Source organism: Pseudopodoces humilis, chromosome 2 (genome assembly GCF_049639895.1).
Source record: "Pseudopodoces humilis isolate 2021_Gansu_Grassland_sample_001 chromosome 2, ASM4963989v1, whole genome shotgun sequence".
NCBI classification, from domain to species: Eukaryota; Metazoa; Chordata; class Aves; order Passeriformes; family Paridae; genus Pseudopodoces; species Pseudopodoces humilis.
In genome coordinates, this window is record NC_142201.1 from 5,035,263 (window position 1) to 5,059,431 (window position 24,169).

At 46.6% G+C, this 24,169-nt stretch overlaps 1 protein-coding gene across 1 annotated transcript; it reads right to left on the minus strand.

The window, feature by feature from the left end:
* Positions 1–9,137: 9,137 nt before the first annotated feature.
* SIK1 (salt inducible kinase 1) lies at positions 9,138–22,514 on the minus strand. Its single transcript, XM_005526521.3, has 14 exons — positions 22,390–22,514; positions 22,045–22,249; positions 21,117–21,233; positions 18,452–18,515; positions 18,092–18,253; positions 17,676–17,800; positions 17,438–17,561; positions 16,282–16,505; positions 15,899–16,048; positions 15,181–15,303; positions 14,704–14,929; positions 13,744–14,019; positions 12,989–13,220; positions 9,138–12,212 (listed from the first exon to the last, which is right to left on the minus strand). The coding sequence occupies exons 2-14, from the start codon at positions 22,195–22,197 to the stop codon at positions 11,786–11,788; spliced, it is 2,403 nt and encodes an 800-aa protein (XP_005526578.2). The 5' UTR covers positions 22,198–22,249; positions 22,390–22,514; the 3' UTR covers positions 9,138–11,785.
* Between the last annotated feature and the right edge of the window lie 1,655 nt (positions 22,515–24,169).

Consider the following 24,169-nt stretch of genomic DNA (forward strand, 5'->3'; position numbering starts at 1 on the left):
GGCTTTTTCCACCACCTTGACAGTGTAAAACACCCAATGAGCAAGCAATATTCTCATCCCCTTAAACTGAATGTCTTGGCTGCAGAGGGATGTCATCCTGCAAAAATCAGGATCAGATAGAAGCTCTTGTTGTAACATGAAGTACTTGGGCTGTGGAATAACTCCAAGTTCATGTTGTTCGGAAAACCCCATTATTATGATTACACTCCTTTTAAACTTCCTGACTTCCTCACGGCTCCTCTTCCAGCCTGAACTTTGCATCCTTTTCTCTCTTTCCCATCACTTAGTTGTAACTAATGAAAGGGAGAGGAGGGAAATGTTAAAAGTTGATTTCAACAGAGCATCAAAATTCCTTACCAACAGTTGTTATTTTCCAACTTTAACTCAGATTTAACAGTCTCACTCACAAATATCATTGAGGATGCACCATATTCATGCCAAGGCTTAAGGGATTTGTTCAGAATGAAAATGAGGTGGGGAAAATTGTATCTGTGCAGGTATTGGCTCCATTCAGCCCTCCCCAAAGATCATAGGCACTTTACTATACATCCCAGGTGAAGCTGGAACACTCCTGGGAGAGGAGTGTGGGGTGATAAACACCAGGGAGAACAGGACTGGCAGAGCCATCAAAATAGGATAACAGGAATTAGCTGAATAAGTAAGACATAAATGTCCTCTTCCTACAGCCCTGTTCCTCATCACTGCTCTGCAGATAGAGTAACTAAATTAGGCAGAAGAACCTTTAGGAGGAATATGACGGGAAGCAAAATCCTGACAGCAAAGCCTGGTAGGCTTCCCTCAAGGGAACACTTGAGTCATTTGAACAATAGACTGGACCAAGTGCTGGAAAATGGGCAGGAGGGAATAAATCTGCCTTAGCAGAGGGATGTAACAGATGACCTCACAAGTTGTTTCCACCCATAAATCTGGGATTCTGTGACAAGACCTGAGCCAGAAGAGGGCTGGGGCAACATCACAAATGCAAGCACGCATATCCATGTACGTGGGAGCTCTGGGCGACCACACTGACCTATGTGTAACATGAATGACCACGCATATTCCAGTGTGGAAACTGCTTTCCATCACCCATGGATTTGGGATCTGACTTGTGGGTGCACCTCACCACCCAGCCCATGTCCTATTTACAGGGTGAGGGAACACACCTGGGACATTTGTGTCACTTAGTTTTTTTCATAGCTAAAATACTTCATCTGGATTAGGCTCAGTAGCTTCTGGGGCATTCCAGATTCCCTTTTTTCTTCTTCCAGTGTTGGAATTTTGGGGACCTCCACCTGGAAATTTTTGTGGGAAGGAAGGGCCCACAAGTCTGCTGATCTTAATCCAGATCAACAAAATTTAGGCCTTTCTCCCAGCACCACAAATTTAAAAAAATCACAGTACAGAAGTAAAGAAACAAGCAACAAATATTAAATTAATAAAAAAACTGGGATCACTTTGGTTTATAATAATGAATAATGCACATAATCCACCTGCTAGATGTTAATACTCTTAGTATCAACTTCATCCCTTCAAGGATTTCAATTCTCAAAGAAACCTTCTCACATGAGTAAAATATCAGGATGAGGAAGCAGGGACCTGGTTCCCAGGAGGTGGGAGAGTAAGCATGAGACATTCTCTTCCTTATTGCCTATAAAATGAAGCTCTCCTTCATACCTACGCATGTACATGCCTGCACACTACTGTTGGTGGCTCAGACAAAAGTCAGGGTTCAAACCCACCAAAAACTTCTCGAAACTCCCATTCCCACCCTCCTTCAATTCTGTAGGCAAGAGGGATGGAGTGCCCCACTTCAAGCCTTTCTGTGCTCTGTGTCACCACAATTCAGCACCACTCCTACCCTCCATCCATCCCTGGCTACCAACAGCTGCCCATCACCCTCCAGCAAAGAGCATCCATCCATCCTGCGTGTGGTTCCCCCTCCCATCACTCACCCCAGGAAAAGTTTCCCTCGTTGTTAGTGAGTCTTGCAAAGCCTTATTAGCCCCTCATTACCTGGCAGGACTGACAATAAGCAATAACCAACAAGTCATTTAGGCAAAGAAAGAGCTCCTGAGAGTGCCATTATTAATTCTGGGAATATTATTTTGTGTGGTACTGAGAAATGGCAGTGATTCAGGCTCTGAACACAACTCAGGGAGCTCAAAGCACTCCATGAACCCACGTATTCGGGCACACAGTCATGGATGTACATGTGCCTTCCCACTCCTGGTGATGCCTACCAGCCAGGGGAAAGGAGGTGAGTTAGTCTGTACTTCTCTGGCTGGACTGGGCACATCTACAGCCAGAGTCACATCTGATCCCTCACCTTGTCCTGCCAGACACCAGCTCTGAGCAGCATTCTGCAGTGGCAGCTCTCCTGTTCCCCTGCCACAGCCCCCTCCTGCACCAGGACACAAACGCTCCTTTTCTCAATCATCAAAAACTCAGCCCTTCCCTTCAGTGCACCTGAGGGAACAGCAAAGCTTCAGCAAATGCTTAAAAAACAGTTCAGAAGCCCTTTGGAATTGCACCCCTAACCTGCTTGGGTGAGCCCACTCCAAAACTCCCCCCTGTATGCAATTTTAAGAGCACCAATCCTTTCAGAGGACAATCCCTTCTAGACCAGTCATCTGCTTGGCCCCAGGGGTGAGATGCAGAAGATGAGTTTGGGGAACTCTCCCTGGCTCCTGCTCCAGCACAGCCTCTGCTGCTGGCACATGAAGCACATGAGGATGTCAGGAGGAACACAGCTCATCTCTGCAAAGAGAGGGAAGGCTCCTCTTTGGCACTGGAGCCAAGTCCTATTTCAATGATGCAACTGGGCTTGAGCAGGCAAGGGAGTGACTGGGACAGTCTGGACATGCAAGGTCTTCTGCAGAGAGCAATTAGGAGCTGCTGTGATTTCCTCGTCAGCTCTGGTAACAGCTGGCATGACAGGGGAAAAAACTGGTAACACTGGAAGCTTTTATCCTTTTAGCTTCTCCAGCAAACAACATGCACCTGAAAGTATGATCTCAGAGATCACAAACTCAGGTGAAAGCGAGCTCAGTTCACAGGCAAGACTTGGTGGTGGCTCATCAGCCTTGCTGCAATCAGCTCCAAAGCAGCCTAAGCCCTGGACAATGTGCTGGTCACCAGGAAAAATCCAAATAAAAACACACAGCAGGCAAAAAATCCCCAACCTGTGGTCTGCCCATGTGGCTGTGACATGCAGTGCAGGCATCCATGGCAGCTGGAATCCAGCAGCCAGCTAAACCAGTGGGAGAGGTACTCCTGGGGTGCCTGGCTCTTGCTCTCCTGCATGAATTGAGGTGTAAGGGCACATCCTGCCCTGAGGAACTGGTTAATCCTGCTGGCTCGAGGGCTGAGTGCAGCCAGTGACTTGATTGCATTTACGGTGTTAGGCCAGTTATTGAATCCAATTAGTAGGGTCCTGCCTGCACAGAAGTGGATCCACCTGGAGACCAGGAGGGTGGTTATGGGTCTGTGAGACAGAATCTGTGCTGAAGAACAACCAGGCATTGCTACACCCCTGTGTCTGCTACCTGGAGCTGGGATAAAGTGGATTTTGCAGTGTGTGACTAACCCCAAAATATGCCAAGGTGGGCCTCTGTGCAGCAACATGACTCAATTCCTTTTGAGGACAAATTTCCCCCCATTCCCACAGGTCCAGCAGCATGAACAAACTTGTAGCCTGGTCACACCAACACCTCCATCACAGGACTCCCTCCTGCTGCCTGGGACATCCCTGCATCTCCCACCTCTTGTGCCACTGATGGCAGGGGGCTGTGGTAGAAGAGACACCAGCACTGAATGCACCAAAGCTGCCCAGAGAGCTCCTTTCCACAAACAAGAGGCACGAGGAGGGAACCAGGGTTCCAGTTTCACTCCTGCTACTCTGACATTTATCTTCCCAGGCTGAAACACAGCATCTCCTTCCTTTTCTCTGGACAGCACAGCTCTCACCACACACTGGGCTGCTGAATGGGGTCTCCTTCCCAACAAGAAGGAGGCAACTTCTCTGCTCCTCACCCCTCCTGTGGGAACACAACCCATGGGGTCACATCCTCTGGATGCCTGCGACTCATCGTGTCTGACTTTGGAGGTTGGCAACAGAGATCTGTGTAATTAAGAACCAAAGCTGCATTTCTGTGTCAAAGTCATTATGAAGACACTGTTGTAGCCTTTTAAAACCATCTTAGCTCAACTAATCCATAGGGAAGACTTTGGTCCCTCTGGGACAGAGAGACTCCCAAAATTCAAAGTGCACAAAGAGTTTTTAACCTCCCTAACCCAAAATTAAGACAAATATCCCAGTTTTTCTTAGACATACCAGTAAAGGGAAATCAGCCATGGTCATATAAATAACTGTCTAATCTGTCCAGCATTGCAGTCAGTTTGGTGGCTCTGTGTTCTCGTTCTCCTTGTGCTCACTTTTCATGAGCAGAGAGCAGAAATGTTCATGGAAAATGGGTTTCAGAGGCGTGTACATAACTGTTCCTGGAAATCTAATTTTACATGTTCAATAAAATCATCTGCTACCAAACAAGAGTTGAACAGGAAAAACCCATGAAGACACTTAGCTGACCACTGCACAATTACCTTCACTGGTTCCAAAGAACAGAAAGTGTGAATGTATTCCAGCAAATGTACGAGTAATATTGTTAGGCAACCAGGAAAAAGCAGCTAAAATAAAATGATTAATGACTTTTTTTTTTTTTTCTAATGTGGTGTGAACAGGAAGGTTTAAAGCTCAGTTTTTGCAAGATGTTTCTTGCAGGAGCAGATCTGTTTGGAAATCCAGCAGATGCCTGGAGATAATGGCTGTGAGAAGCCCTAAATACTCATCCACCTATCAAGTGTGTAGACAAGCTCACCAAATGATAACATCTTGTTACCTTACCAGGAAATGGGGAAGAAATGATCAGCAAGATTAGGCAAAAGAAAAGGTATTTAGCTAGAATTTCTGAAATCCCTTCCAGCTCTTGACTAAGATATTTTTCTCATCACAGAATAAACCAAGGACTGTTAAAAAAACACAGTTGCCCAGGGTAGCGGAAAGGGATGTAAGACAGAAGCACTAAAAAAGCACCCCGGCATGATACAGGAAAAGCTCCATCAAAAATAATGAATCTAAATTCATTGCCTCAATGGCTGAAGAAACAAAGGATGAGATTGTCTGGCTCTGGACGTCGGAGCCTTAATGTGCTGCTAATAATGTTTATATCATAAAGCAGCGGCGCTGCATTAGCTTTGATTTAGCAACGCCAGTTTACATCAGCTGAGGAAGCCATCTGTAAATTCAGCTCCACAAATGTAAATACAATGAGGGAAGAAAGGCTTGGTCATCCCTGGAGGACATGAGAAGGGGACTGCTGGGCTGACCTGGGCACTCCCCCGTGCCCACCCTGCTGTCACGGCTTTGTCACCTGTCTGAGGTGCAAAAGGGACATGTGGTCTGTGTGGCTCAGCCTCTGGCTGTGCAGACAATCCATCCAGTCCTGGCAGTTCTGCTTGACTTCACTCCAGCTGTGCCCCACTCCAGCTGCGCAGGGTACGAGCCTCAGAAACTCTCCAGAACTCCAAGTGCCAGTAGAAGAGACTTTTGGATAAAACTGTACAAGTGATATTAACAGATTGCTGGGACCAGACGGTTTCACTCAAGAGCTCTGAGGGAACTCAGACTTGAAATTGCTGACCTATTCAGTACAATACCACAGCAGCTGTTGAAATGGCGAGGCACCACAGGAATGGAAGGTGGCAAATGTTACATTCATTCTTAAAAAGGGCCTTTAGAGGTCATCCAGAAAACTGTGGGCTGGGAAGCTGGGCAAGGCAAATTGACAGAAAGCATAACAAAAAGCAGGATAGCTAAAAGTGTGATAGAATGGGAAAGAGCAAAGTTTGTTGAGTGAGAGCTCAGGCATTGCAAATCCATTTGTGTCAAGACCTGGGCAATTTGACGTATTTGTAAAAGATCCAGCTGCAACCAGGTGGAGAGTAATCTCAGAAAACTGAATGGCAGGTTGATGAAATAACCTATGGAACTCACCAGCAGCAAACAAAAAGTGAGGACTGTGAGAAACACCAACCCAAGTCATACTAAGACCATCAGGGGCACTAAATTAACATCAGGCAGGAAGGAAACCTCAGTCAGTGAGTTTGCTGAAAATTCCAGCTTACTCCTCAACAGGTGCAAAAAAACAAAGAGCCTTAGGAATGATTACAGAATTAAAAGAGAATGAGAATGTCTCCTTGTAGGAACCCTGCCTCAAACACAGGATGTCCACCAAGGAAGACATAGAACAATCCATGAAGACACAGAAGAAAAGAGAATTACAGCAGAGTCCTACTTCTTGGCCCCCTCAGCTGAGAAGGGATTGAGAGAGATCTTGACAACTCAACATGGAAATGTGACCAGGAGACCATTATTTGTGCCTGTTGTCTCAAGGGAGAGGCAGCACAACCCAAACTATTGGGCTGGAGGTGTAATACCAAGAAAATTAAGTACTTCTTTCACACAATGCATAATTGAATTATGACACTTGTCACAGGATGCTTTGAAGATCAGAATTATAAAAGAATTCTAAAAGGGGTTAGCCAAATTCTTGGAGGCTTGACCCATCTGCAGCTGTTAAACACAATGACCCAAATAATGACCCAAATGCCAGTCAAAAATTCCCTTAACCACAGTCTGCTCTCTACTGAGCTGGTAATATCACAAAGGCATTGTGCTATGCTTGCTCTGTCCTTACACCCTTTACCTCACAGTCTGCTGCTGGAATGAGCTGCCCAATTAGCTGGACCTTTGCTCAGAGCCACTATCACTGCATAAGACATATTACACATGACATAAGATGTTTACTAAGAAATTGGTATTTATTGCAGGTGATGGTCAAGTTTATTCACCTCGCATGGAAGTTTTGTCTCTGGCAAATGCTAATATCTGATACCTTGGGAGAAGGGCATTTCTGTCCTAAAATATCTATCATGCCCCTGGCAGTCTGTACCAAGGACCTGCTCCTTCCTGATCTCCCACAGCTGCTCTGCTAAATCCATAAACCATGACAGTGGATTACCTTTATCATTGATTTAACTGTCACCACTAAAAGTAGTTAGCAGTCTTGAAATAAGCCAGCAAGCACTTTTGAAGCAACGTCCTCCCGAGGCACATATTTCCTTTTATCAGCCTTAAATTAATTCTCCTTCATTGCATGACGTGTGCCTTATTCTCACTTTGCAGGATGAGTAAAAAGGAAGCACAGATCACTTTCCATCTCCTGCACCATAATTTCGTTCGCTCAACTGCTCTCCCTTCTGCCGCTTCCCCCTTCCAGCTGAGCGGCCGGGATTACACAACGGTGGCTTTTGCCATGAGGGTTTCCTCTCCTCGCCGAGGTGTGGCTGCTGTGCTGGGCACAGTGAAGGAGAAGGTCGTGGGGATGAGTTATGGATGGCCTGCAGGAGGAGAGGGGCAGGTGAAAATCCCTTTCTGCCATGGCTGGACCACACTGGCACCAGAGTTCTCGGCTGGGGTCTGTGCTCAGCCTGCTCAGTGCAAAAACAGCCTGTGTTTTTCACTACTACCAGTCTGGCATCTCCTGCCAGCTCTAGGCATTTCCTTTCTGAAGAAAAAAACAACCAAGGTTTGATCATTCACTTCTGGGGTTGTGCTAAACTTGCCAGCATCTGTTCCATCTGAACGGCGGGGGAAAAACACCAGCCCTGGACAGGGAGAGAAGGAAAGGTACCAAGTTGTAATATGAGAAATGAAAGCAAGAAAAACAGCATCTTGAGAGATGTTAAAGACAAAAACAAGTGCTGTGAACAGGAGCAGAGACAGATTTCAGAGGAAAGAAGGAAGACAGTGACTAAAGCACCGAGAGTGAAAACAGTGTACACATGGAAACTGAATCCAGACTCCCAGGGTTTCTTTGTATTTGTTTTTCCTACCATTTCACAGAAATCATGATGCTGGCGGGATCCCTCTATACCCAAGGGTCAATGATGTCAATGAAAGTTGGTGGAGCTGCACTGATTTCTATCCATTAAGAAGCAACTTTCTCACATTTCTCAGAATTACTGGAGTTTAAAATAATGCCCTGAGAACCCAGCTGAAAACAACAGTTAGGATTATCCATAAGTCAGGTCACACTGAAACCTAATTAAAGATTATTTCAAATGTGTCCCTTATTTTTTAAGAGTTGCAAAATTCCTAACTTTGGATGGTCACATTGAAAACACAACCCTGGAGAAAAGTGCATGACACTTTTCTACCAGTTCAGGAGTCACAGTAGATGCACAAAGAGCTCTACAGATTCCAGCTCAGCAAACAACTACTTTAGAAAGCAAAATAAGTAAATATTGTCTTTGTTTCCCCCCAAGCTTCTGTTTAACTTCTTGGATTTATTGTTTCATCAGTCTCCTTCAAAATATGATGGGTGGATTTTAAAATACAAACTTTAGGAAAGAAGAGAGCAGAAAAAAAAAATAATTGATCCTTAATTTTTTTAAAAATACCCACCAATGTTTGTTGTTTGGTTTGGGGTTTTTTTGGTTTGTTGTTTTTTTTGGGTTTTTTTTTCTGAGTGTTTGTCAGGTCAAGCTAAAGCTCGTCAATATTTAGGGGTCCCTTTGCAGACAAAACCCCTCCTTGCTCTCATTGTGACTGCACAAGCTGAATACAAAGCCTTTTCAGTATTTTTTTAACTCTCAAGTTCTATTTTACAAGACACAGTCCACTCTCCCCTGTGAATCCCTCCCTCCCCCTCCTTCCTTTGCTCTCTTTCAGTAGCTGCCCTAATCTGGCTGTGGCTGTGTCAGCTGAAGGTGACACGGAGGGAGGAGGGGGTGCCCATCTGGTGACACTCCACCACGCCAGGCCATCCTCACTGCCCGGACCTCTGCTCCTGCTGCATTTCATAACCCGATTACCACAGTCTTGGGTTAAATTCAGACAGATTGCCTACCAGCAAAAGGCTCAATATCCCATTATCAGATTTGTGAGCCCGCCATCCCTCTTCATTTAGGATGTAATAGAAAGTGTCAGTAATGTCCTACGGACTTTGGCTTGAAAATGGGTCTTGACTATGCAAGTCATAAATGCACTGGGTGAAGATACTCCACAGAATCACATGTGGGACAACAATTTTAAAACATTTTTTATTTAAATATTAAATAAAACACATCAACTAATCATTTTGGTGTACACCTCTCATTTTAACATAAGAAATAAAATGATTGTTCAGTCATGATAAAAAATAAACTATACATCTCAATTAAACCAGTCATGTAGTGTCTTTAAATACCCTATTGCATTGCAGTCTGCAGAACAGCACTGTCAGGATATCTACAAAAAAACCCCAGACTTTTTAAAATGACCTCTTCTGCTCCAGCAATAATTCCAAAGAGGTTCTACAGCAATTGGAAAAGAAAAAAAAAAATACTATGAAAGTAAAGTGCTTGTCATTGCTCAGGACAGGAAACAAAAGAATCTGTGGCCTTTAGATCCATGGCATTAAACAAAACACAAACTGGAGGAAGTTCTGTGGTTTAAGTACGTGTGCTACCCCTTACAAAACTGAAGGCCAAGTTGCTGCTTTGTGACAAGCTGGATTCTTCTTGCCCTCCTCTCCAGCCATCTCCATGCAATCTCTTTTTTTGGGTTGGGTTTTTTGGGGGGTTGGTTGTTTGTTTTCTTCTAAACCCACACTACAAATGAGCATGAGACTTTGGTGTTTTCTCTGCTGCAAGGCACCACTCATTAACAGGAGTTCAACTCGAGCAATTTTCTGTCACTTTGAAGCTTCCAGATCTTGGAGCAGCAGTGGCAAGCTGGAGATGCACCGATACAGAGACACAGATATAACACACAGATAAAGAGGTTGTTTATGGAGAGCCACAGACAGAGCCACGTGACATCTTCAACTCTTTCCACCCTCACCAATTAACCCAGTCAATCTTTGGCTTTTTTCTTTTTTTTTTTTTCTTAAAAAAACAAAACAACAAACAACTAAACAAACCAAACAGAAAAAAAAAAAGAAAACCCAAAAAAAACCCCAGAACAGGTCTCTATATTATTTGCAAATGTGTAATACTGCAGGTTGCACGAAGCCAAGGTAACTTGAAGGCACCCTGTGTCACACTAGGGAGATGGGTCCTTGAAGCATTTAGCCAGAACGCAGCTACGCTCTGACACTCGGATGGCAGCTCCCAGCCAAGCTGTCTCACTGTCTGCTCACCTGCTTCCAAAGTCTGCATGCACTCCCCAGCTCATGTCTGGAGGAGCACGGCCTGTCCTCCCCTTTATACCTCAGCACAACCTCTATTGACAGCAACAGAAGTCATGGTCTGCCTCAGGAGGGGAGTTGGGGTTTATACCAGAAACACAACAGAAGCATGTTACAAAATATAAAAAATAACTAGTGTTATATAGTTTTCTGCTTCCTATTTATATACATATACAGCATTAAAAACCATACGAAAAACACCTGTCTAATGCAAAACCTTGTTTTGCTAATATGCCAAAAAACAAACCAACCAAAAACAAACACCCAAAGATTGTGCTGTTTTACTCACTTTTAATACAGTTTTGTTCAGAAAAAGCTGTACTCTGTTAGAGTAGAATTCTGTTCTAGCCTATTCCTTTTGTCTTTGTCAGTATATAATTATAACCTCAATATTGCACATTTCCCCAAGAATCAGTTCTGTTTGGACCCTGATAATGAAATGCATAAAAACATAATTAGCAGCGGAAATAACAATGTGCAGCACTAAGAAATACCCCTCAGGCAACTTTGTAGGCAACCTCCAGGAGGGCTTTTTAGAAAGAAAACCCTTCCCATTACCCCACAGGTGCTGCTGCTTCCCCTCCTCAGTGCCTCGGCAAGAATATGAACAAACTTAAGAGTTTATAAAAAGATTCCTAAAGATTACCCAGACCAACAAAATATAGGCATGTGTGCACCTGTGTGTATGTACACACACACACCACTCCCAAACATCCCTGCAAAAGACCAGGCATTATGCAATTTAGATCCTGATTATCAAGGGATACATTTCCAATAGTTACTGCTTCTGTACTAATTAGAGGGGCTTGCTGAGCTTTTCCAGCTGATGTATCAAGCAAGAAGTTCACAGTTTTCATTTAAAGTATGTGTATCTGGGAGGTGTGGAATGGGGATGTTGGTTCCTTTAAATAAAATGAGTGTTAACAGGAGGGAAAAGGAAAAACAACAAATGGCAATGCTTCCATTTTTGTCTCCTATGAATGCATAATGCTGCATGCCACTGGTTTTCTGTTTATTTTTTTTTAAAAGAGGTAATCATCTTCACAAACCCATAAATGAATATTGTGAAAAAGGGAGGCTCTGGTCCCTTCTTTGAAAAGCCTCTCCCTGCTGTGTCACCACTTCTGACAGCTGCTAATCTTGCATAACAGCAGAGCTGTATTGGTCTGACTTGAGTACAGTACCGAAGAGTTCTTCCCCAACCACATCCCTCCCTGCCCCCACAAATGCCCCACCCATCTGCCCCATCATTATTTTTTTCCTTTAAAAAAAAAAAAAATCAGTTTCTATTCGTATTTGTTCAGTGCAAGAATAGTAGAAGCAAAAAGACATACATATTGCTTGTTTCAGTCCTACAAAGTTGCCAGCATTCTGAGCCAGACAGCATCTTCACATACTTCAAAATTTATTGCTTCTGAGAGTCACTCGTCCCCACGCCGCCAGCCAGCCACGGAACAGAGGTGAAAGTTCCCCGCAACGAGAGCGGCCCAAAGCTCTCACTTGACCAGCACAAACTTCCCCAGCTGGCTGGAAGTCAGGTCCTCCATCTCACAGTCCCCGTGCTGCAGGGTGACGGCGTCGTAGCTCGGGGACGGCGCGGAGAAGCTCTGCTGCTGGGAGAAGGTGGTGGCGAGCGGGGGGACGCTGCTGCTGCTGCTGATGTACAGGTGAGTGTCCAGGAGGTGAGCGGCCGACGACACCGGGGACACGCTCACACCGAAGAAATGAGGTTGGAGCAGCTGGCTGCTGCCAGCAAAGGCCAGCTCAAACGAGTTCTCTCTTTGCAGCTCCGACAGCAGAATGGAGTTGGAGGCTTTGCAGGTACCTGGCCCGTCAGAGGAGGAGATGCTGCTTGCTGCGGGTGTCTGGGAAGTCTGGGAACAAGCTGTTTGGAGTAGTTGGTGATGCTGGAACTGGAGCATTCTGAACAAAATCCAAGGGGGAAGAGGTTAATTTGCATTGCTAGGATAATTTCATGTTCTTTTTCCTCCAATCTTGCCCCTAACTTTGACCGTAACTTTCCCCTTTGTTTCCTTCTCTCTATCGAACCTCTCCTTACCCCAGCCAGTACAATCAGAGCAAGCTGCCCATGCCAGGCTTTCCCTCATTCTGTAGAGGGCAACTATCACAACCAAGTTTATCTGGTCACGATTTGGCCACCTAATAATAGATGTTCTAGAGAAAATGTGTGCAGATAAACCGGAAGCTCAATTTTCCATCTTGCTTCTATGGGAATGAAGAGGTGCCACCACACATGACATTTGAGGCCATTGGAACTGTGCCTCCTTTGTGGGCTGTAACTTTTCCAAATTACAAGGTCTCACTTCCTTGCCATGGGAAAATTACAGGAGGAGGCAGAGGAGGAAAGAAATCATTCCCAAAACTAACAAAGAAAAACACAGCTTGCAGTAGGGAGAAGCAATGTTTTCCCCCACACTACCAAACTGCTTCTCAATTCAGCAACCTCCAGATATTTGAACATAGAGATTTTTGAGTGGAATTGCACGTCCTGTGTTACATGTGCCAGGGCAGGAAGCCACAGAAGAAGCCAAGCAGTTTACCCACTGCCACACAGCAAAGATGGAGGACAGGAACCCCCAGTGACCAAACTCCCAACCTCTTTTGCCGTGTTTACCCCTCTTTGCTTACCCTTAACCCAAAGGAAACCAAATGAAAAGACACCAAAGCTCCTCCCTCACCTCTGCTGCTGCAGCACCTCCTCCAGGAGGCTTCTCCCCTCTCTGCTGCTCCCGCTGCTGCTGTACATGCAGGTGTTGGGCTGTGTGTGCTGGAAAGGGCTCATGACACTCCTTGCTGCCCGAGAGGAGGAGGACTGACACACCTGCCGAGCAAAGCCTTTGATTTTATTCAAGCCGAGAAACCCCTTGGCTCGAGCGTTCTTCCGCAGCTGCTGCCTAAAAGCCTTCAAGCCTGTGGGACACGAGGAAAAGAAATGCACTTTAATCCTCCACAGTGTTTGCCTACAGTACAGATCAGCCTTTCTGGGCACTGCCTTCCTGGGTGTGAGAACTGGGCTGGAAGAGACTCCAGTTCACCCTCTGCCTGCTGGTCAGAGCAGGATTTAGGTAACAGAACAGGGAGTGGGACAGCTGCACCCTTGTGCAGATGGACATGCACGGTGTAGGAAAAGCCAGAGAGAAATCATGACGTTGTGCACCCCATATTTTAGGAGGAAGGTGGAGCCTGCCATCCCACTCATGGCAGCAGAAATATCTCCATGGGCAGGCTGAATCAGTGTCTGAGAACCTTTCCTCCAGGCACCTTCCCCAGGCCATCCCACCCTGCCTCAGGGCCCGTGAACACAAGAAGCAAAATATCCAAGTGTCCAGCCTCAGTGCAATACTACAGACAGCAAGCCTCCCTGCACCCTACCCTTTCCCAGTAGCTCTTGGGAGGGTGCAATTTGTCATCAACAGAGCCAGGAAGACATTACCTTGAGTTAATGAGGTATCAGATGCTCGCCTTCCTTCTTGGAAGCTGACAGGCAGCAGAGAAGCACCTCCCATGCAGCCCTGGGCTTGTAACACGGGAGCGTCAGACTGGGAAGAGAGGAAAGGCGACGTCATCCTCGCCGTGGCCGGGCTCCCCGTCATTACTTGACCTGCCAAACAGCTGCTCAGGGCCACTGAGCTGTCATTTGAAGATGAAGTAAGGCAGCTGTCTGAGCTAGTTCCCTCTGTGGGGCTGGCAGAGGAGGAAATGACTATACCTATGGAGGGGAAGGAAGGAGAGAAAGAACATTCCCAAGATGAGTACAGAAAGGAACAAACATGACATCAGAGCCTTCTGCCCACCTACACTGGCACTAATAAACAGCCTCAAGCTGGAGAGGTGTCCAGCAACTCTTCTTGTCCCAGGGCTTGACTCCAGCAAGGGGTCATCAACAAATAACCTCAGTTTGGGCTCCTGTCCAGCTGGCAGGGCTTGGCTAGCATCACCAGGCTGTGCTGGATCAGGCACATAGCGTTACTTTAGCACAACCAGGACGATTGTTATGTGAATGGTTGTGCTTATTTAGTTGGCTCACAGGGTCTGGGTATGTACCAAACACAATCAGTGAGGTGTTTTTTGTCAAATTCAGGCACTTTCCCCACCCCCAGTACAACAGCAGAAGCAAGCAGACCAGGTTAGTGTTCTCCCTGTGAGCATGCTCCCCTCTGAAGAGATCTAGGTGAAATGCAGCAGCACAACTTCTCTTCCCTAAGGGCCCTGCTTATCTGTAGGGAGACAGAACAGGGGAGGACAGACTACAAGCCTCTTTTCTAGACTTTCCTACCCCAGTCAAGGTAGTAAAATCAGCACACTCTCCCTCAGCATTTGGGCTCCATGGCACTGCTTCTCTGCTCTTTTCCTCTGCCTACAGACACCCTTCATCTCTCCCAGACTTACTTACATGGAGGGACGTGCTGATAGAAATGGGTGGTCACTTCAGCCAGGGTGTGCCTCCTGCTGGTGTTGCTAGGGATGCAGATGGGGTGGTCATATGCCTTAATTTCATCTTCCAGCTCCTTCTCTTGCCTCACTTCTTCACTGATGGTGGTCTCCAGCAGGCTGTTTGGGGAGATGGAGCGGTTCCGGAAGAGCCCGTTGAAGTTGGTATCCACAGGGAAGAACACAGGCTGGAAAACATGCCAGATCACAGACTTCAGGGCCTTTTCCTTATTTCTGCACTGCCTTTTAATACTCTCCACAATTCTGTGGCATGTCTTCAGAAGGAATATTGTTTGAGGGGGTATGTGACACTATGCCCAAATGCCAAACAAAACATAGGAGGAAGAGAACAAAAGCCACAAGCCCCATTGTTGTGGATTGGCAGAACAGAGAAAAAAAAAATAAAAAAGCAACACAGAGTTTAGCTGGGAACACCAACCTGTAGTGGATTGCTTATGTCACAGTCCATTTCTGCCTGCAAGGATGGCTGAATCAGGCTCTGAGGTTGCTGGTAAAGCAGAGATGATCGCAGGGTTTCACTAGTGAGACTGTCCTGAGGCATCTGGAGAGAGAGCGATGCACAGAAGCCATCACACACACTGCAGTTCCACGTGACTTTTCAGATACTGGAGAGTCACAGAATTTCAGAGCCACCTTCCCTGCAAGCTTTCTCCTCATGCTTTCTATGAAAATGAACAAAGCTAATCCATCAATGCCAACACAAACACAGAACTCCTCCTCACAAGTTAGGCAATTTAACTGGAAGTGCAATTTGCAAAGGCACCCAAACCGCACTTTAAAGGGGGTGGGGGCGAAGAAAATAATAAGAATGTCAGAAAAACACATTAAGTGACTCATAGACTACTTCTGAGGAACCTACAGGATATGCAACAAAGAAACATAACCAAGCCATGCCTAAAAGGGCAGATTTCCATGAGAAGTCTAATCCTGTGGCTCATTATTGACCTGCACTGGAGGCAGACTATTCTTTGGACCATGACCTGCGGTCACTTCCTAGGAAAGAGGGCATTAATATTCACTCAGCCTCCTGCTGAAGAACAGCAGGCTGTGTCCTGTCAGAGGGCACCACTATCAGAACTGGTTTTCAGAAGCCTGGCAGTTACATGGGAAGCAGATGCAAAGCTGCCTCTCCTCACCTCAGCATTGGTGATCTCGGAGCTCCTGGGCCGCGGCTGCCGGCCGGCTGCCGGCCGAGCGGACACCTGGCTGCTCCGGTACTCCTTGAGGCGCTCCAGGAGCAGGTAATAAATCGCAGCAAAATGGTTGTAGCTGCTGTTCTGCAGAGACTGGAAGACAATGGAAGGGCCTTTTTGAGTTACAGGTAACTGGGGATGTAAGCAGCCAAAACTCATCACCTAAGGGCTCAGAGTAGCACAGTCAAAAAACCAAGCAAAATCCAGAAGGGCAGTGAAGATTTTATGCTGTGACAGCAGATCAAGGCCAGTCACTGAATGACCCATGACTGCACCACTGGCATTCTGCTGGTCATTGAAGATGTATCTAAAGGGCAAGAACTCACCTCTACGGTCCTCTGCCTGTCGATGCCAAGGGTCTGCATGATCCCAAGGACCTGCTCGTTGTAGTCGCCCAGGTTGGAGTTGTAGTTTTGCATGGAGAAGGACAAGGACTGCTGCTGCTGAAGGGAGAGGTCAGCCTGCATCCACTTGTGCTGCTTGATCTGGGAGATGGTTATCCGCTTGGTTGGGTCCACAACCAGCATCCGTCGGATTAGTGTTTCACAGTCTGCGTGGCAAAGACAAACTCATGAGCAACGGGCAAAATAAACCAGCTCAGCCCCAGGTTACTGCTCTGAGCACTTCCCAGCAGCAGTGTAAGATGCCTATGAAGACATGAATTAAAAGTTTGGGAGCAGCTGATGCCTGATCTGACTATCAGATATTCCAGACAGCACAAGAGATGCCCACATACATATCACAGAAACAACATCTCGCTAGAGGAAATGAAGCTGTACTGGATACCAGGTGGCCTTGCACCTTGTACAAGAGCTGGTTTTGAGAGGATGCAGGTTTAATGGCATTACATCCACATAAAATAGGTCAGAATATAGTATAGAACCCCATCACATACAGGTTCCTGGTCTTACACTGATTATTTACTTATAACCAGGAAATAGAGCTGTTCATGGCTGTAACTGATAAACTTCAGACTTCAGCAGATAATCTCCACGTGACGACAGAGGCACGTTCATTTGGTTTTGAAACCAAATCAGAGAGAGGTGATAACACTCTTCAGTTTCATGTTTCTCATCAGAAACTGTTGGAGTTCTCAGGAAACACTGCTAAGTCCCACTATTCCTGCTCCCCTTGGCAGCACAGCCACACTGGAATACACCCCTTCTGCATAGATAAAATAACTTATGAGAACTACACCTATGTCAGCATTGCAGGCTAGTCTCATTAAAATCCTGTTTTCTCTTTTCTGAGCGATTATTTCTCCAGCTAGGGAGTCAAGTATTTTTGTAAGCCATAAGGATATTCCAAGAAAGGAAACTGCAGCCTTTTAGATGCACCACAAAGCAGATCCCAGAAAAGAAAATGTCTTCTGCCCTACAGAAACTACTGGGTACATAAAACCAAAATAATTGCCAGCTGCAATCTGGACAGCTACTCCTTTATAGCACCTATTCTAACATCAAGGACCTGAAAAAAAAGCACCTTCGGACATGAAGTACGGGATGCGGAACCGCCCCTCCAGCACTCTTTGCCTCAGAGTTGGTAAATTGGGTCCATCAAAAGGCAGAGAACCGCAGACAAGGACGTACAGAACCACCCCAAGGCTCTGCCAAGAGAAAACAGCACAGCACATGAGTGACTCCAGGAAAAACAACGAGTTTGAAGGCCCACAGACCCTCACAAAGTGTGAAACGCAGTTTCTGAGGAATAGCAAGCTCACCCATATATCAAGGTGAGGTCCTTCATATTCCTTGCCTTCAAAAACTTCTGGAGCTGCATAGGGTGGGCTTCCACACCAAGTGGAGAGGGGCTCTCCCGACTTGTAGAAATTTCCAAAGCCAAAGTCTGAAATAAAGGTGAAAATCTGGGGTAAGACAACAACACTCAGCCACATACTAATATTTCAGAAGCAGCAGAAAATGGAGAGAAAGGAACAGATGTGTTGCTTTGTTTTCTGCCCATTCATTTAAGCTCTTCCCTTCTGTTCACAAAATCTGTTCTGAGAAATATCTGTAACTATCATTTTATTTTCACTTACACCAACACAAATACATTTATAGGATCATCCTAGGGAAACCCAATGTCTAAGCAACATGCCTGACGTTCTTTATAAAGTGACCTCCTATTTCCTGTTACCTGCTAATTTGATATTCATGTTAGCATCCAGCAGGAGGTTCTCTGTTTTGAGATCCCTGTGCACGATGTGGTGGCTGTGACAATATTCCACTGCTGAGAGAATCTGCCAGAATTTCTTCCGTGCTTCGCTCTCGCTCAAGTGCCCGTTGGAGGTCAGGTGATCTGTGAGACAAATTCACAGAGGATTTAGAAACACCCCAAGCAAATTTTTCATAATCCTGCAGGTGCTGCACTTGCTGTTTGACAGCTGGCAACAGAAGACCCTGGGTTTTTAATTAGAATATATCTGTTACTCAGGAATGACAAAATAAAGCCATGGTTTCTACATCTAAGGAACTGAGAGCTCAGTCAGAGACTTACCAAACATTTCTCCATTCTTTGCAAACTCAGTAACAATGTACAGCATATCCTTTGTCTCCATAACCTGTGAAGACACAAGAGGAAAGAGGACACAATTAAAAAAAAAAAAAAAAAGCAGAGCTTTATAGTTTCATTTGTTTTTCTATGTGAATTCTCAAACATATCTGTTTGATTTTATATTTGCTGCAGCAGCTGGCAGTAAAAGCATCTAATTTTGCACCACGGAGTTCTTTCCAAGCAAACTGATAATGAAAAACGTAACAAATCAAGGTTTATGTGCCTACATTGTACAATGGCTTCCCAGGCCATTGTTCTTCTCACCATTACCAAGCTACCTAAGCTCTGTAAGAAAGCAGATGAGTGTTTAGATAATTTCATATGCTCCTCTTTTGTTAACATGTGCATATATAGATTTACAATTAAAGTGACATATTTTGAACATGCAAAGAAACTCAAAAGTTTATCCAAAGTTGTTTCAGGGCTAGTGGGGGCTCAGATCAGCAGAGATAGCTGCAAACTGGACAAAGCAAGAAGTGGTATCAGATCCCCTGCTCCTGTCTAGAGTTGGCTGGGACATGGGGAACCTCCTGTGCAAGTGATAACAGGCTGCTGTTTGTGCAACAGCACTGCTTGATGCACATCAACAACTGTCAATATATTGTCTATCAATCTAGTATCAACTTGCTTTGATATTTCACAAGATTTGCCTTTGCAGGAAAACAAAAAAGAATAATTAAAATCCAAATGGTGAATGAGAGATGCTGAAGGTTTCCAAGCTCCTCTTCAGTTGCCACAGCACACCTTTGAAATGTTGCATTTCAGATTTCAGAATACAACATTTCCCTGGAAACACTTCCCTCTCAAGGGGCAGATACTTTGTTTTGGAAGCAGGAGGCTCACAACAAGTTAACAATCCAGAAAGCCTCACATCTACTTCAAAGGCTGTAACTTCCAGGCTCCCAACACGTAACCTTTTTCAAAGACTCTTGTCCTCCCCTCGCTACAAGTACACACAGAGGCAAAATGAAAATAAACAAACAAGGAGCAAAGGAAGAGAGGTTCCCAGTTTAAAAAACTGAAGGAAAGTGTTCTGGGAAAGTTGCCAGCTGGATGAAATTAAGACGCGGTGCTGAAACTAAAACAATGATGAAATAATACAAGAACACACACCCTACATTGGTATGTCATCTAATTCCATCCCTGCTTCTCAGCCTCTACCAAACAGGTAAAGCATCAGTTACAACAACAAAGAAAAGAAAACTTCACTGAAAAGAAATTATGGTCCCCTACCAACGTCATTTGCTGCATCAAGTGAAGTGGTTCAACGAGATGGAATTTAACCTGCTTTTCTAAATGCTCTGAAACAGTATTTTCACCCACATCATTCCACTGAAATGAACTCAACCGAACTGTTAGCATGTTTCTGTATGTCCTATACTGCCCCATGGGTAACCCTGACGTCAGCTGTTAACACAGAATCATGTTTGTTATGATGGGTAACACTATAAATACAAACACTTCATGTGTGTCAAGGTCTTTTAAAAGAATGCCTTGCCTAAGCACCTGCCTTACTGGCTCTTCAGCCTTACATGGTAATTATAATTAAACTTTTTTTTTTTTCTTTTTTTTTAAGCTAACAAGCCCAGCAGTAAGATCACAGCTGATAATAGTGTTTATTACTGCACACAGACTTTCAGACCTGCTGCTTCATCCATCTCCACCTTTCTCCCCTCTGCCCTTTTAGACAGGTCCAGAGAGACAGATTCCTCTGCCCTGCTCATGGCAGGGGCTTGCACCAGGTGACCTTTAAAGGTCCCTTCCAACCCAAACTGTTCCGTCACCTTAAATCCACACGGCATTATTTAAATGATTAAGAGGAACTTATACCAAAGGCTACTTAGAGCTAACATTTAGAATTTGCAAAGCAGTCCTTGCTCACAAGACAAATGTGATCCTGCTTTCTGCACAACACATTCATTTGTTCCTACAGTTAAAAATATTTGTCAGTGCAGAAACTGAACAAATCTAAATCAAAATTCATGTTGTGAAACTCTGCAGGGGAAAGATACTTAAAATTCACTTTCAAAACTACACAAACAGGTAATTTTTGACATATTCTAAGAGACTAACATTTTCCACCTTTTCCTTTTTCACTAATCTAATTCTTCGATTAAATTTCCACTTAGACTTTCTACTTAGATTAATTTAGCTTAATTGTTGGTGATTTTAAATCCCTTCTGCTTAAGGCAAATTCAACTTTAGTGCTTCCTTCTCTACCACCCAACATGAGTTTAAGTCTTCCTCTTATCTAAAGCACGTAAGAAGTTCCAGTCCTCTAAACTGGGAAAAGGAGAGGAGATAGGAAAGGCAAGTTAATCGCAGAAGTTCAGATAACCCGTTCCTCAGTCTGAAACAAACGTCAGCCTGGTTGCAACTGCAAATTTTACAGTGCACTTCGTCAAAAAGCTGTCTAATGTACCAGAACCTTGTTCAAAGAATGAAGAATGACTTTGAAGAAACACAGTTTATTTCAAACGTTTTTCAAGAAGTATTTCAGTATTTCAATATGCAATCTCTCTGCAAATATTAGATTTAAAAATCACATGCCAGAGAAGATCATGAGCATATTTTATCTACGTGCTGCACTTCAAAGCTGGACTCTTACCTGATATAGCTTGATAATGTGGGGATGATTCAAAAGCTTCATTATCTGAACTTCTCTGTAAATCTTCTCCAGATTGCTTGGGTCTAACCTTGTTTTGTCTATTATTTTTATTGCAACCTGCAAATTTAAATAATAACAAAACAACCCCAGGTATTACAAAACAGGTACTCTCACTGTTAAGATATGCTAAAAAAAAAAAAAAGACAAAAAAAAAGACACACCCCCGTACAAACACAACACTCACAAAATCCAAGTAAAGTAGCTTTTAAAGTAGCTTTTAAAAAAGCACAGACTTGACAAAGCTGATTCTGTTTTTCTGAACCGCACAGAATTCACAGCACAGAACGTTTTCGTTTTTCTTTTCTACGTCAAAGGATTACACGTAAGGTAGCGAACAGAACTGCAGAAATTAGCACTGGACAGGATTCCGTAAATCTTTTAATCCGTCCCATGCCAGTGAAAAACAGATTCTTGTAACAGACTATCTCTTACTGTAGTGACTGAGACGACTTTGACATGCACCAGAAATATAAATACGGCTGCACGCCAAGGAAAAAAAATATTTCTGCAAATAAGACCCCAGGTTCTTTGTTCTTGAAGAGCACGGAATAAAAAAAAAAAAAAACAAAACCAAAAAACAAAAATCCAAAACGTCTGAAGTCTTCAAGAGATCCTCGATTTGCAGTGCGTTTTTAGCCAACTGAGAGAAACTCAACGAAGCTACAGTAACACTCAGAGCCGCGGGAGCCGGGCTGGGAATTTTTGCCCGTATTCTGGCCGAGTTTTAATTCTACCCAGCGGGAAAAGTCGCAGTCCCCGCGAAGCGCGGCATCTCCGCGGGCGTGCGAAGGCAGCAGCGCCCGCGGGGCTCCGCGGAGCCGCCGCGCTCCCTCCCCGCGCCCCGACGGCGCCGGCCCCTCGCACCCACCTGCGTTTTGGTCACCCTGTGCCGGGCCAGCTTGACCACGGCGAAGTTGCCTTTCCCCAGGGTCCTCTCGATGTCGTAGAAGCCGACTCGCAGGGGCCGCTGCTGGCCGTGCGCGGCCGCGGGCGCCGAGGCGAACTCCGACATGATCACCATGGCTCAGGCGGGGGGCGGGCAGCGCCTCAGGACGGGAGCATCCGAGCGGCACCTGCACGGACACGGCACCGCAGCGCCCGTCAGCCGCGCTCCGCCCCGCCCGCCCCGCCCCCCCCCGCCGCCCCCCCGCCGCCCCCGCCCCCCCCGCGGCCCCGCGGAGCCCGGCGGAGCGGCCGTCGAGCCGCCTCGTACCTGGCGGGCGGAGCGCGGTGTGCGCGCAGGGCTGTGCGGGCGGGCGGCCGGGACAGCGAGTGCGGCGGGGCGAGCGCGCACCGGGGGGCAGGCGGCACCACGCGGGATGTCCCGGCCCCCCGCCCTGCCCGCCCCTCGCCTCCATCCGCGCACCGCCCGCCCTCCCCGCCCGCCTCTTCCCCCCGCCCACCGCCGAAAGCCGAGACGGGCCCATTGACGTCACTTTGACGCCAGCGAGACGCGCGCCCGGGCGCGGGGCTGAAGGGGAGCGGAGACACCGGGACGTTGCCAGGGAACGGGCGGCGCTGACGCGGGCGCTGATGGAGCCGTCGCCCGGGAGACCCGGGGGGGCGGTGACGTCAGGGCGGAGGGAGGCAGGGATGGAGGGGGGGTCGGGGGGGGCACCTGCCCACCCCCCGGCCCGGCCCGGCCCGCCCTCCCGGCGGGGTCGCTCCCCGGAGCGGCGGCGGGGGCCCCCGCCGGGGCGCCCCCGCGGCGCGGGGATGTCGCGACTGCGGCACCGCCCCGGCGACAGCACCTGGCGCTGGTGACCCCCCGGTGACCGCCGCTCCTGCCGGCGGGGGTGCCGAGCCCCGGTGTCCCCAGCCACCGAGGCACCTCTGGCGCGGTGTGACGGGGAAGTCCCGCTGGCAGTAGGAAAAGTGCGGCTGCAGCCCTGCAGGGAAGCATTTCTCCCTCATCCCAAGGCGCAGGGGGGCTGCGGATGCACTGCACCCTTTGCACTGGTGCTGCAGCAGGAAACGGACCCGCCTCTCCCTGCGTAAGGCCGGTTTCCCTGTCCCTGCTTTCCAGGGTGTGATGGAGGGGATGCTGCAGTGTCCCCTCAGAGGCTGGGGACACCCCGATCTGAGGACAGCAGCCCTCTGGGTCCACCAGCTGGGCACCGACAGCAGCAAAAGTAATAATAAGGAGAAAATATATATATTTAAAAACCACAGAATGGTTTGGATTGGAAGGGACCATAATGATCCTTCAGTTCCAACCCCTTGCAATGGATGGGGACAGCATCCACTAGACCAGGTTGCTCAGAGCCTCATTCTTTGAACCTCCCTTTGAACACTTCAGGGATGGGGCAGTCACATTCTGAGCAACCTGTGCCAGTGCCTCACTCCCCTCACAGTAAAGAATTTCTTCCAAATATCTAACCTAAAAATACTCTCTGCCAATTGGAAGCCATTGCCCCTTGTCCTGTCACTCCAGGTCCTTGTGAATAGCCTGCCTCCATCTTTCTTGTAGCTCCCTTCAGGTAGTGGAAGGCTGCAATTAGGTCACCCTGAAGCTTCTCTTCTCCAGGCTGAGCAATCCCAATTCTTTCAGCCTTTGCTCTTAGGAGAGGTGCTCCATCCCTCTGACCATCTCGGTGGCCTCCTCTGGATGCTCTCCAATAGGTCCATGTTCCATATACAAATGCGGCCCTGGGGTACTATTGCAGCTCAGAATACATCTGCAGTAGTGCCATTATCTCTGGTCCATGTGGAACTGAGGCTTGGGAAGCTTCCCTTTGGCACACCAAGGCTTAAGGAGGTTGTTCAGGATTGAACCTCAGCCAAGAGACTCCTCTCAAGGTCAGATGTGAAACAGCAGATGCACAGGGTTCAAACAGGGAGATCTTCAGCCTCCACACAGCAGGTGACCAAAATGTTTGTACACTTGGAGTCAAATTCCAATCTGGTCTCAAAAATAAGTCTTGAATAATGCCTGCCATATCTGTTTTTCATCTTTATCTTCTCTATTGCAGTCAGTGCAGGCTCTTTTCAGA

Bases quoted from the DNA above. Each gene is read 5' to 3' on its own strand.
- SIK1 (XM_005526521.3), bottom strand. From the start codon at position 22,197: ATGGTGATCATGTCGGAGTTCGCCTCGGCGCCCGCGGCCGCGCACGGC. The intron at 18,516-21,116 runs GTAAGAGTCCAG...GTGTCTTCACAG, and splicing joins ACATTATCAAGCTATATCAG to GTTATGGAGACAAAGGATAT. The intron at 16,049-16,281 runs GTGAGTTCTTGC...ATTGTCTTCCAG, and splicing joins ACAGGCAGAGGACCGTAGAG to TCTCTGCAGAACAGCAGCTA.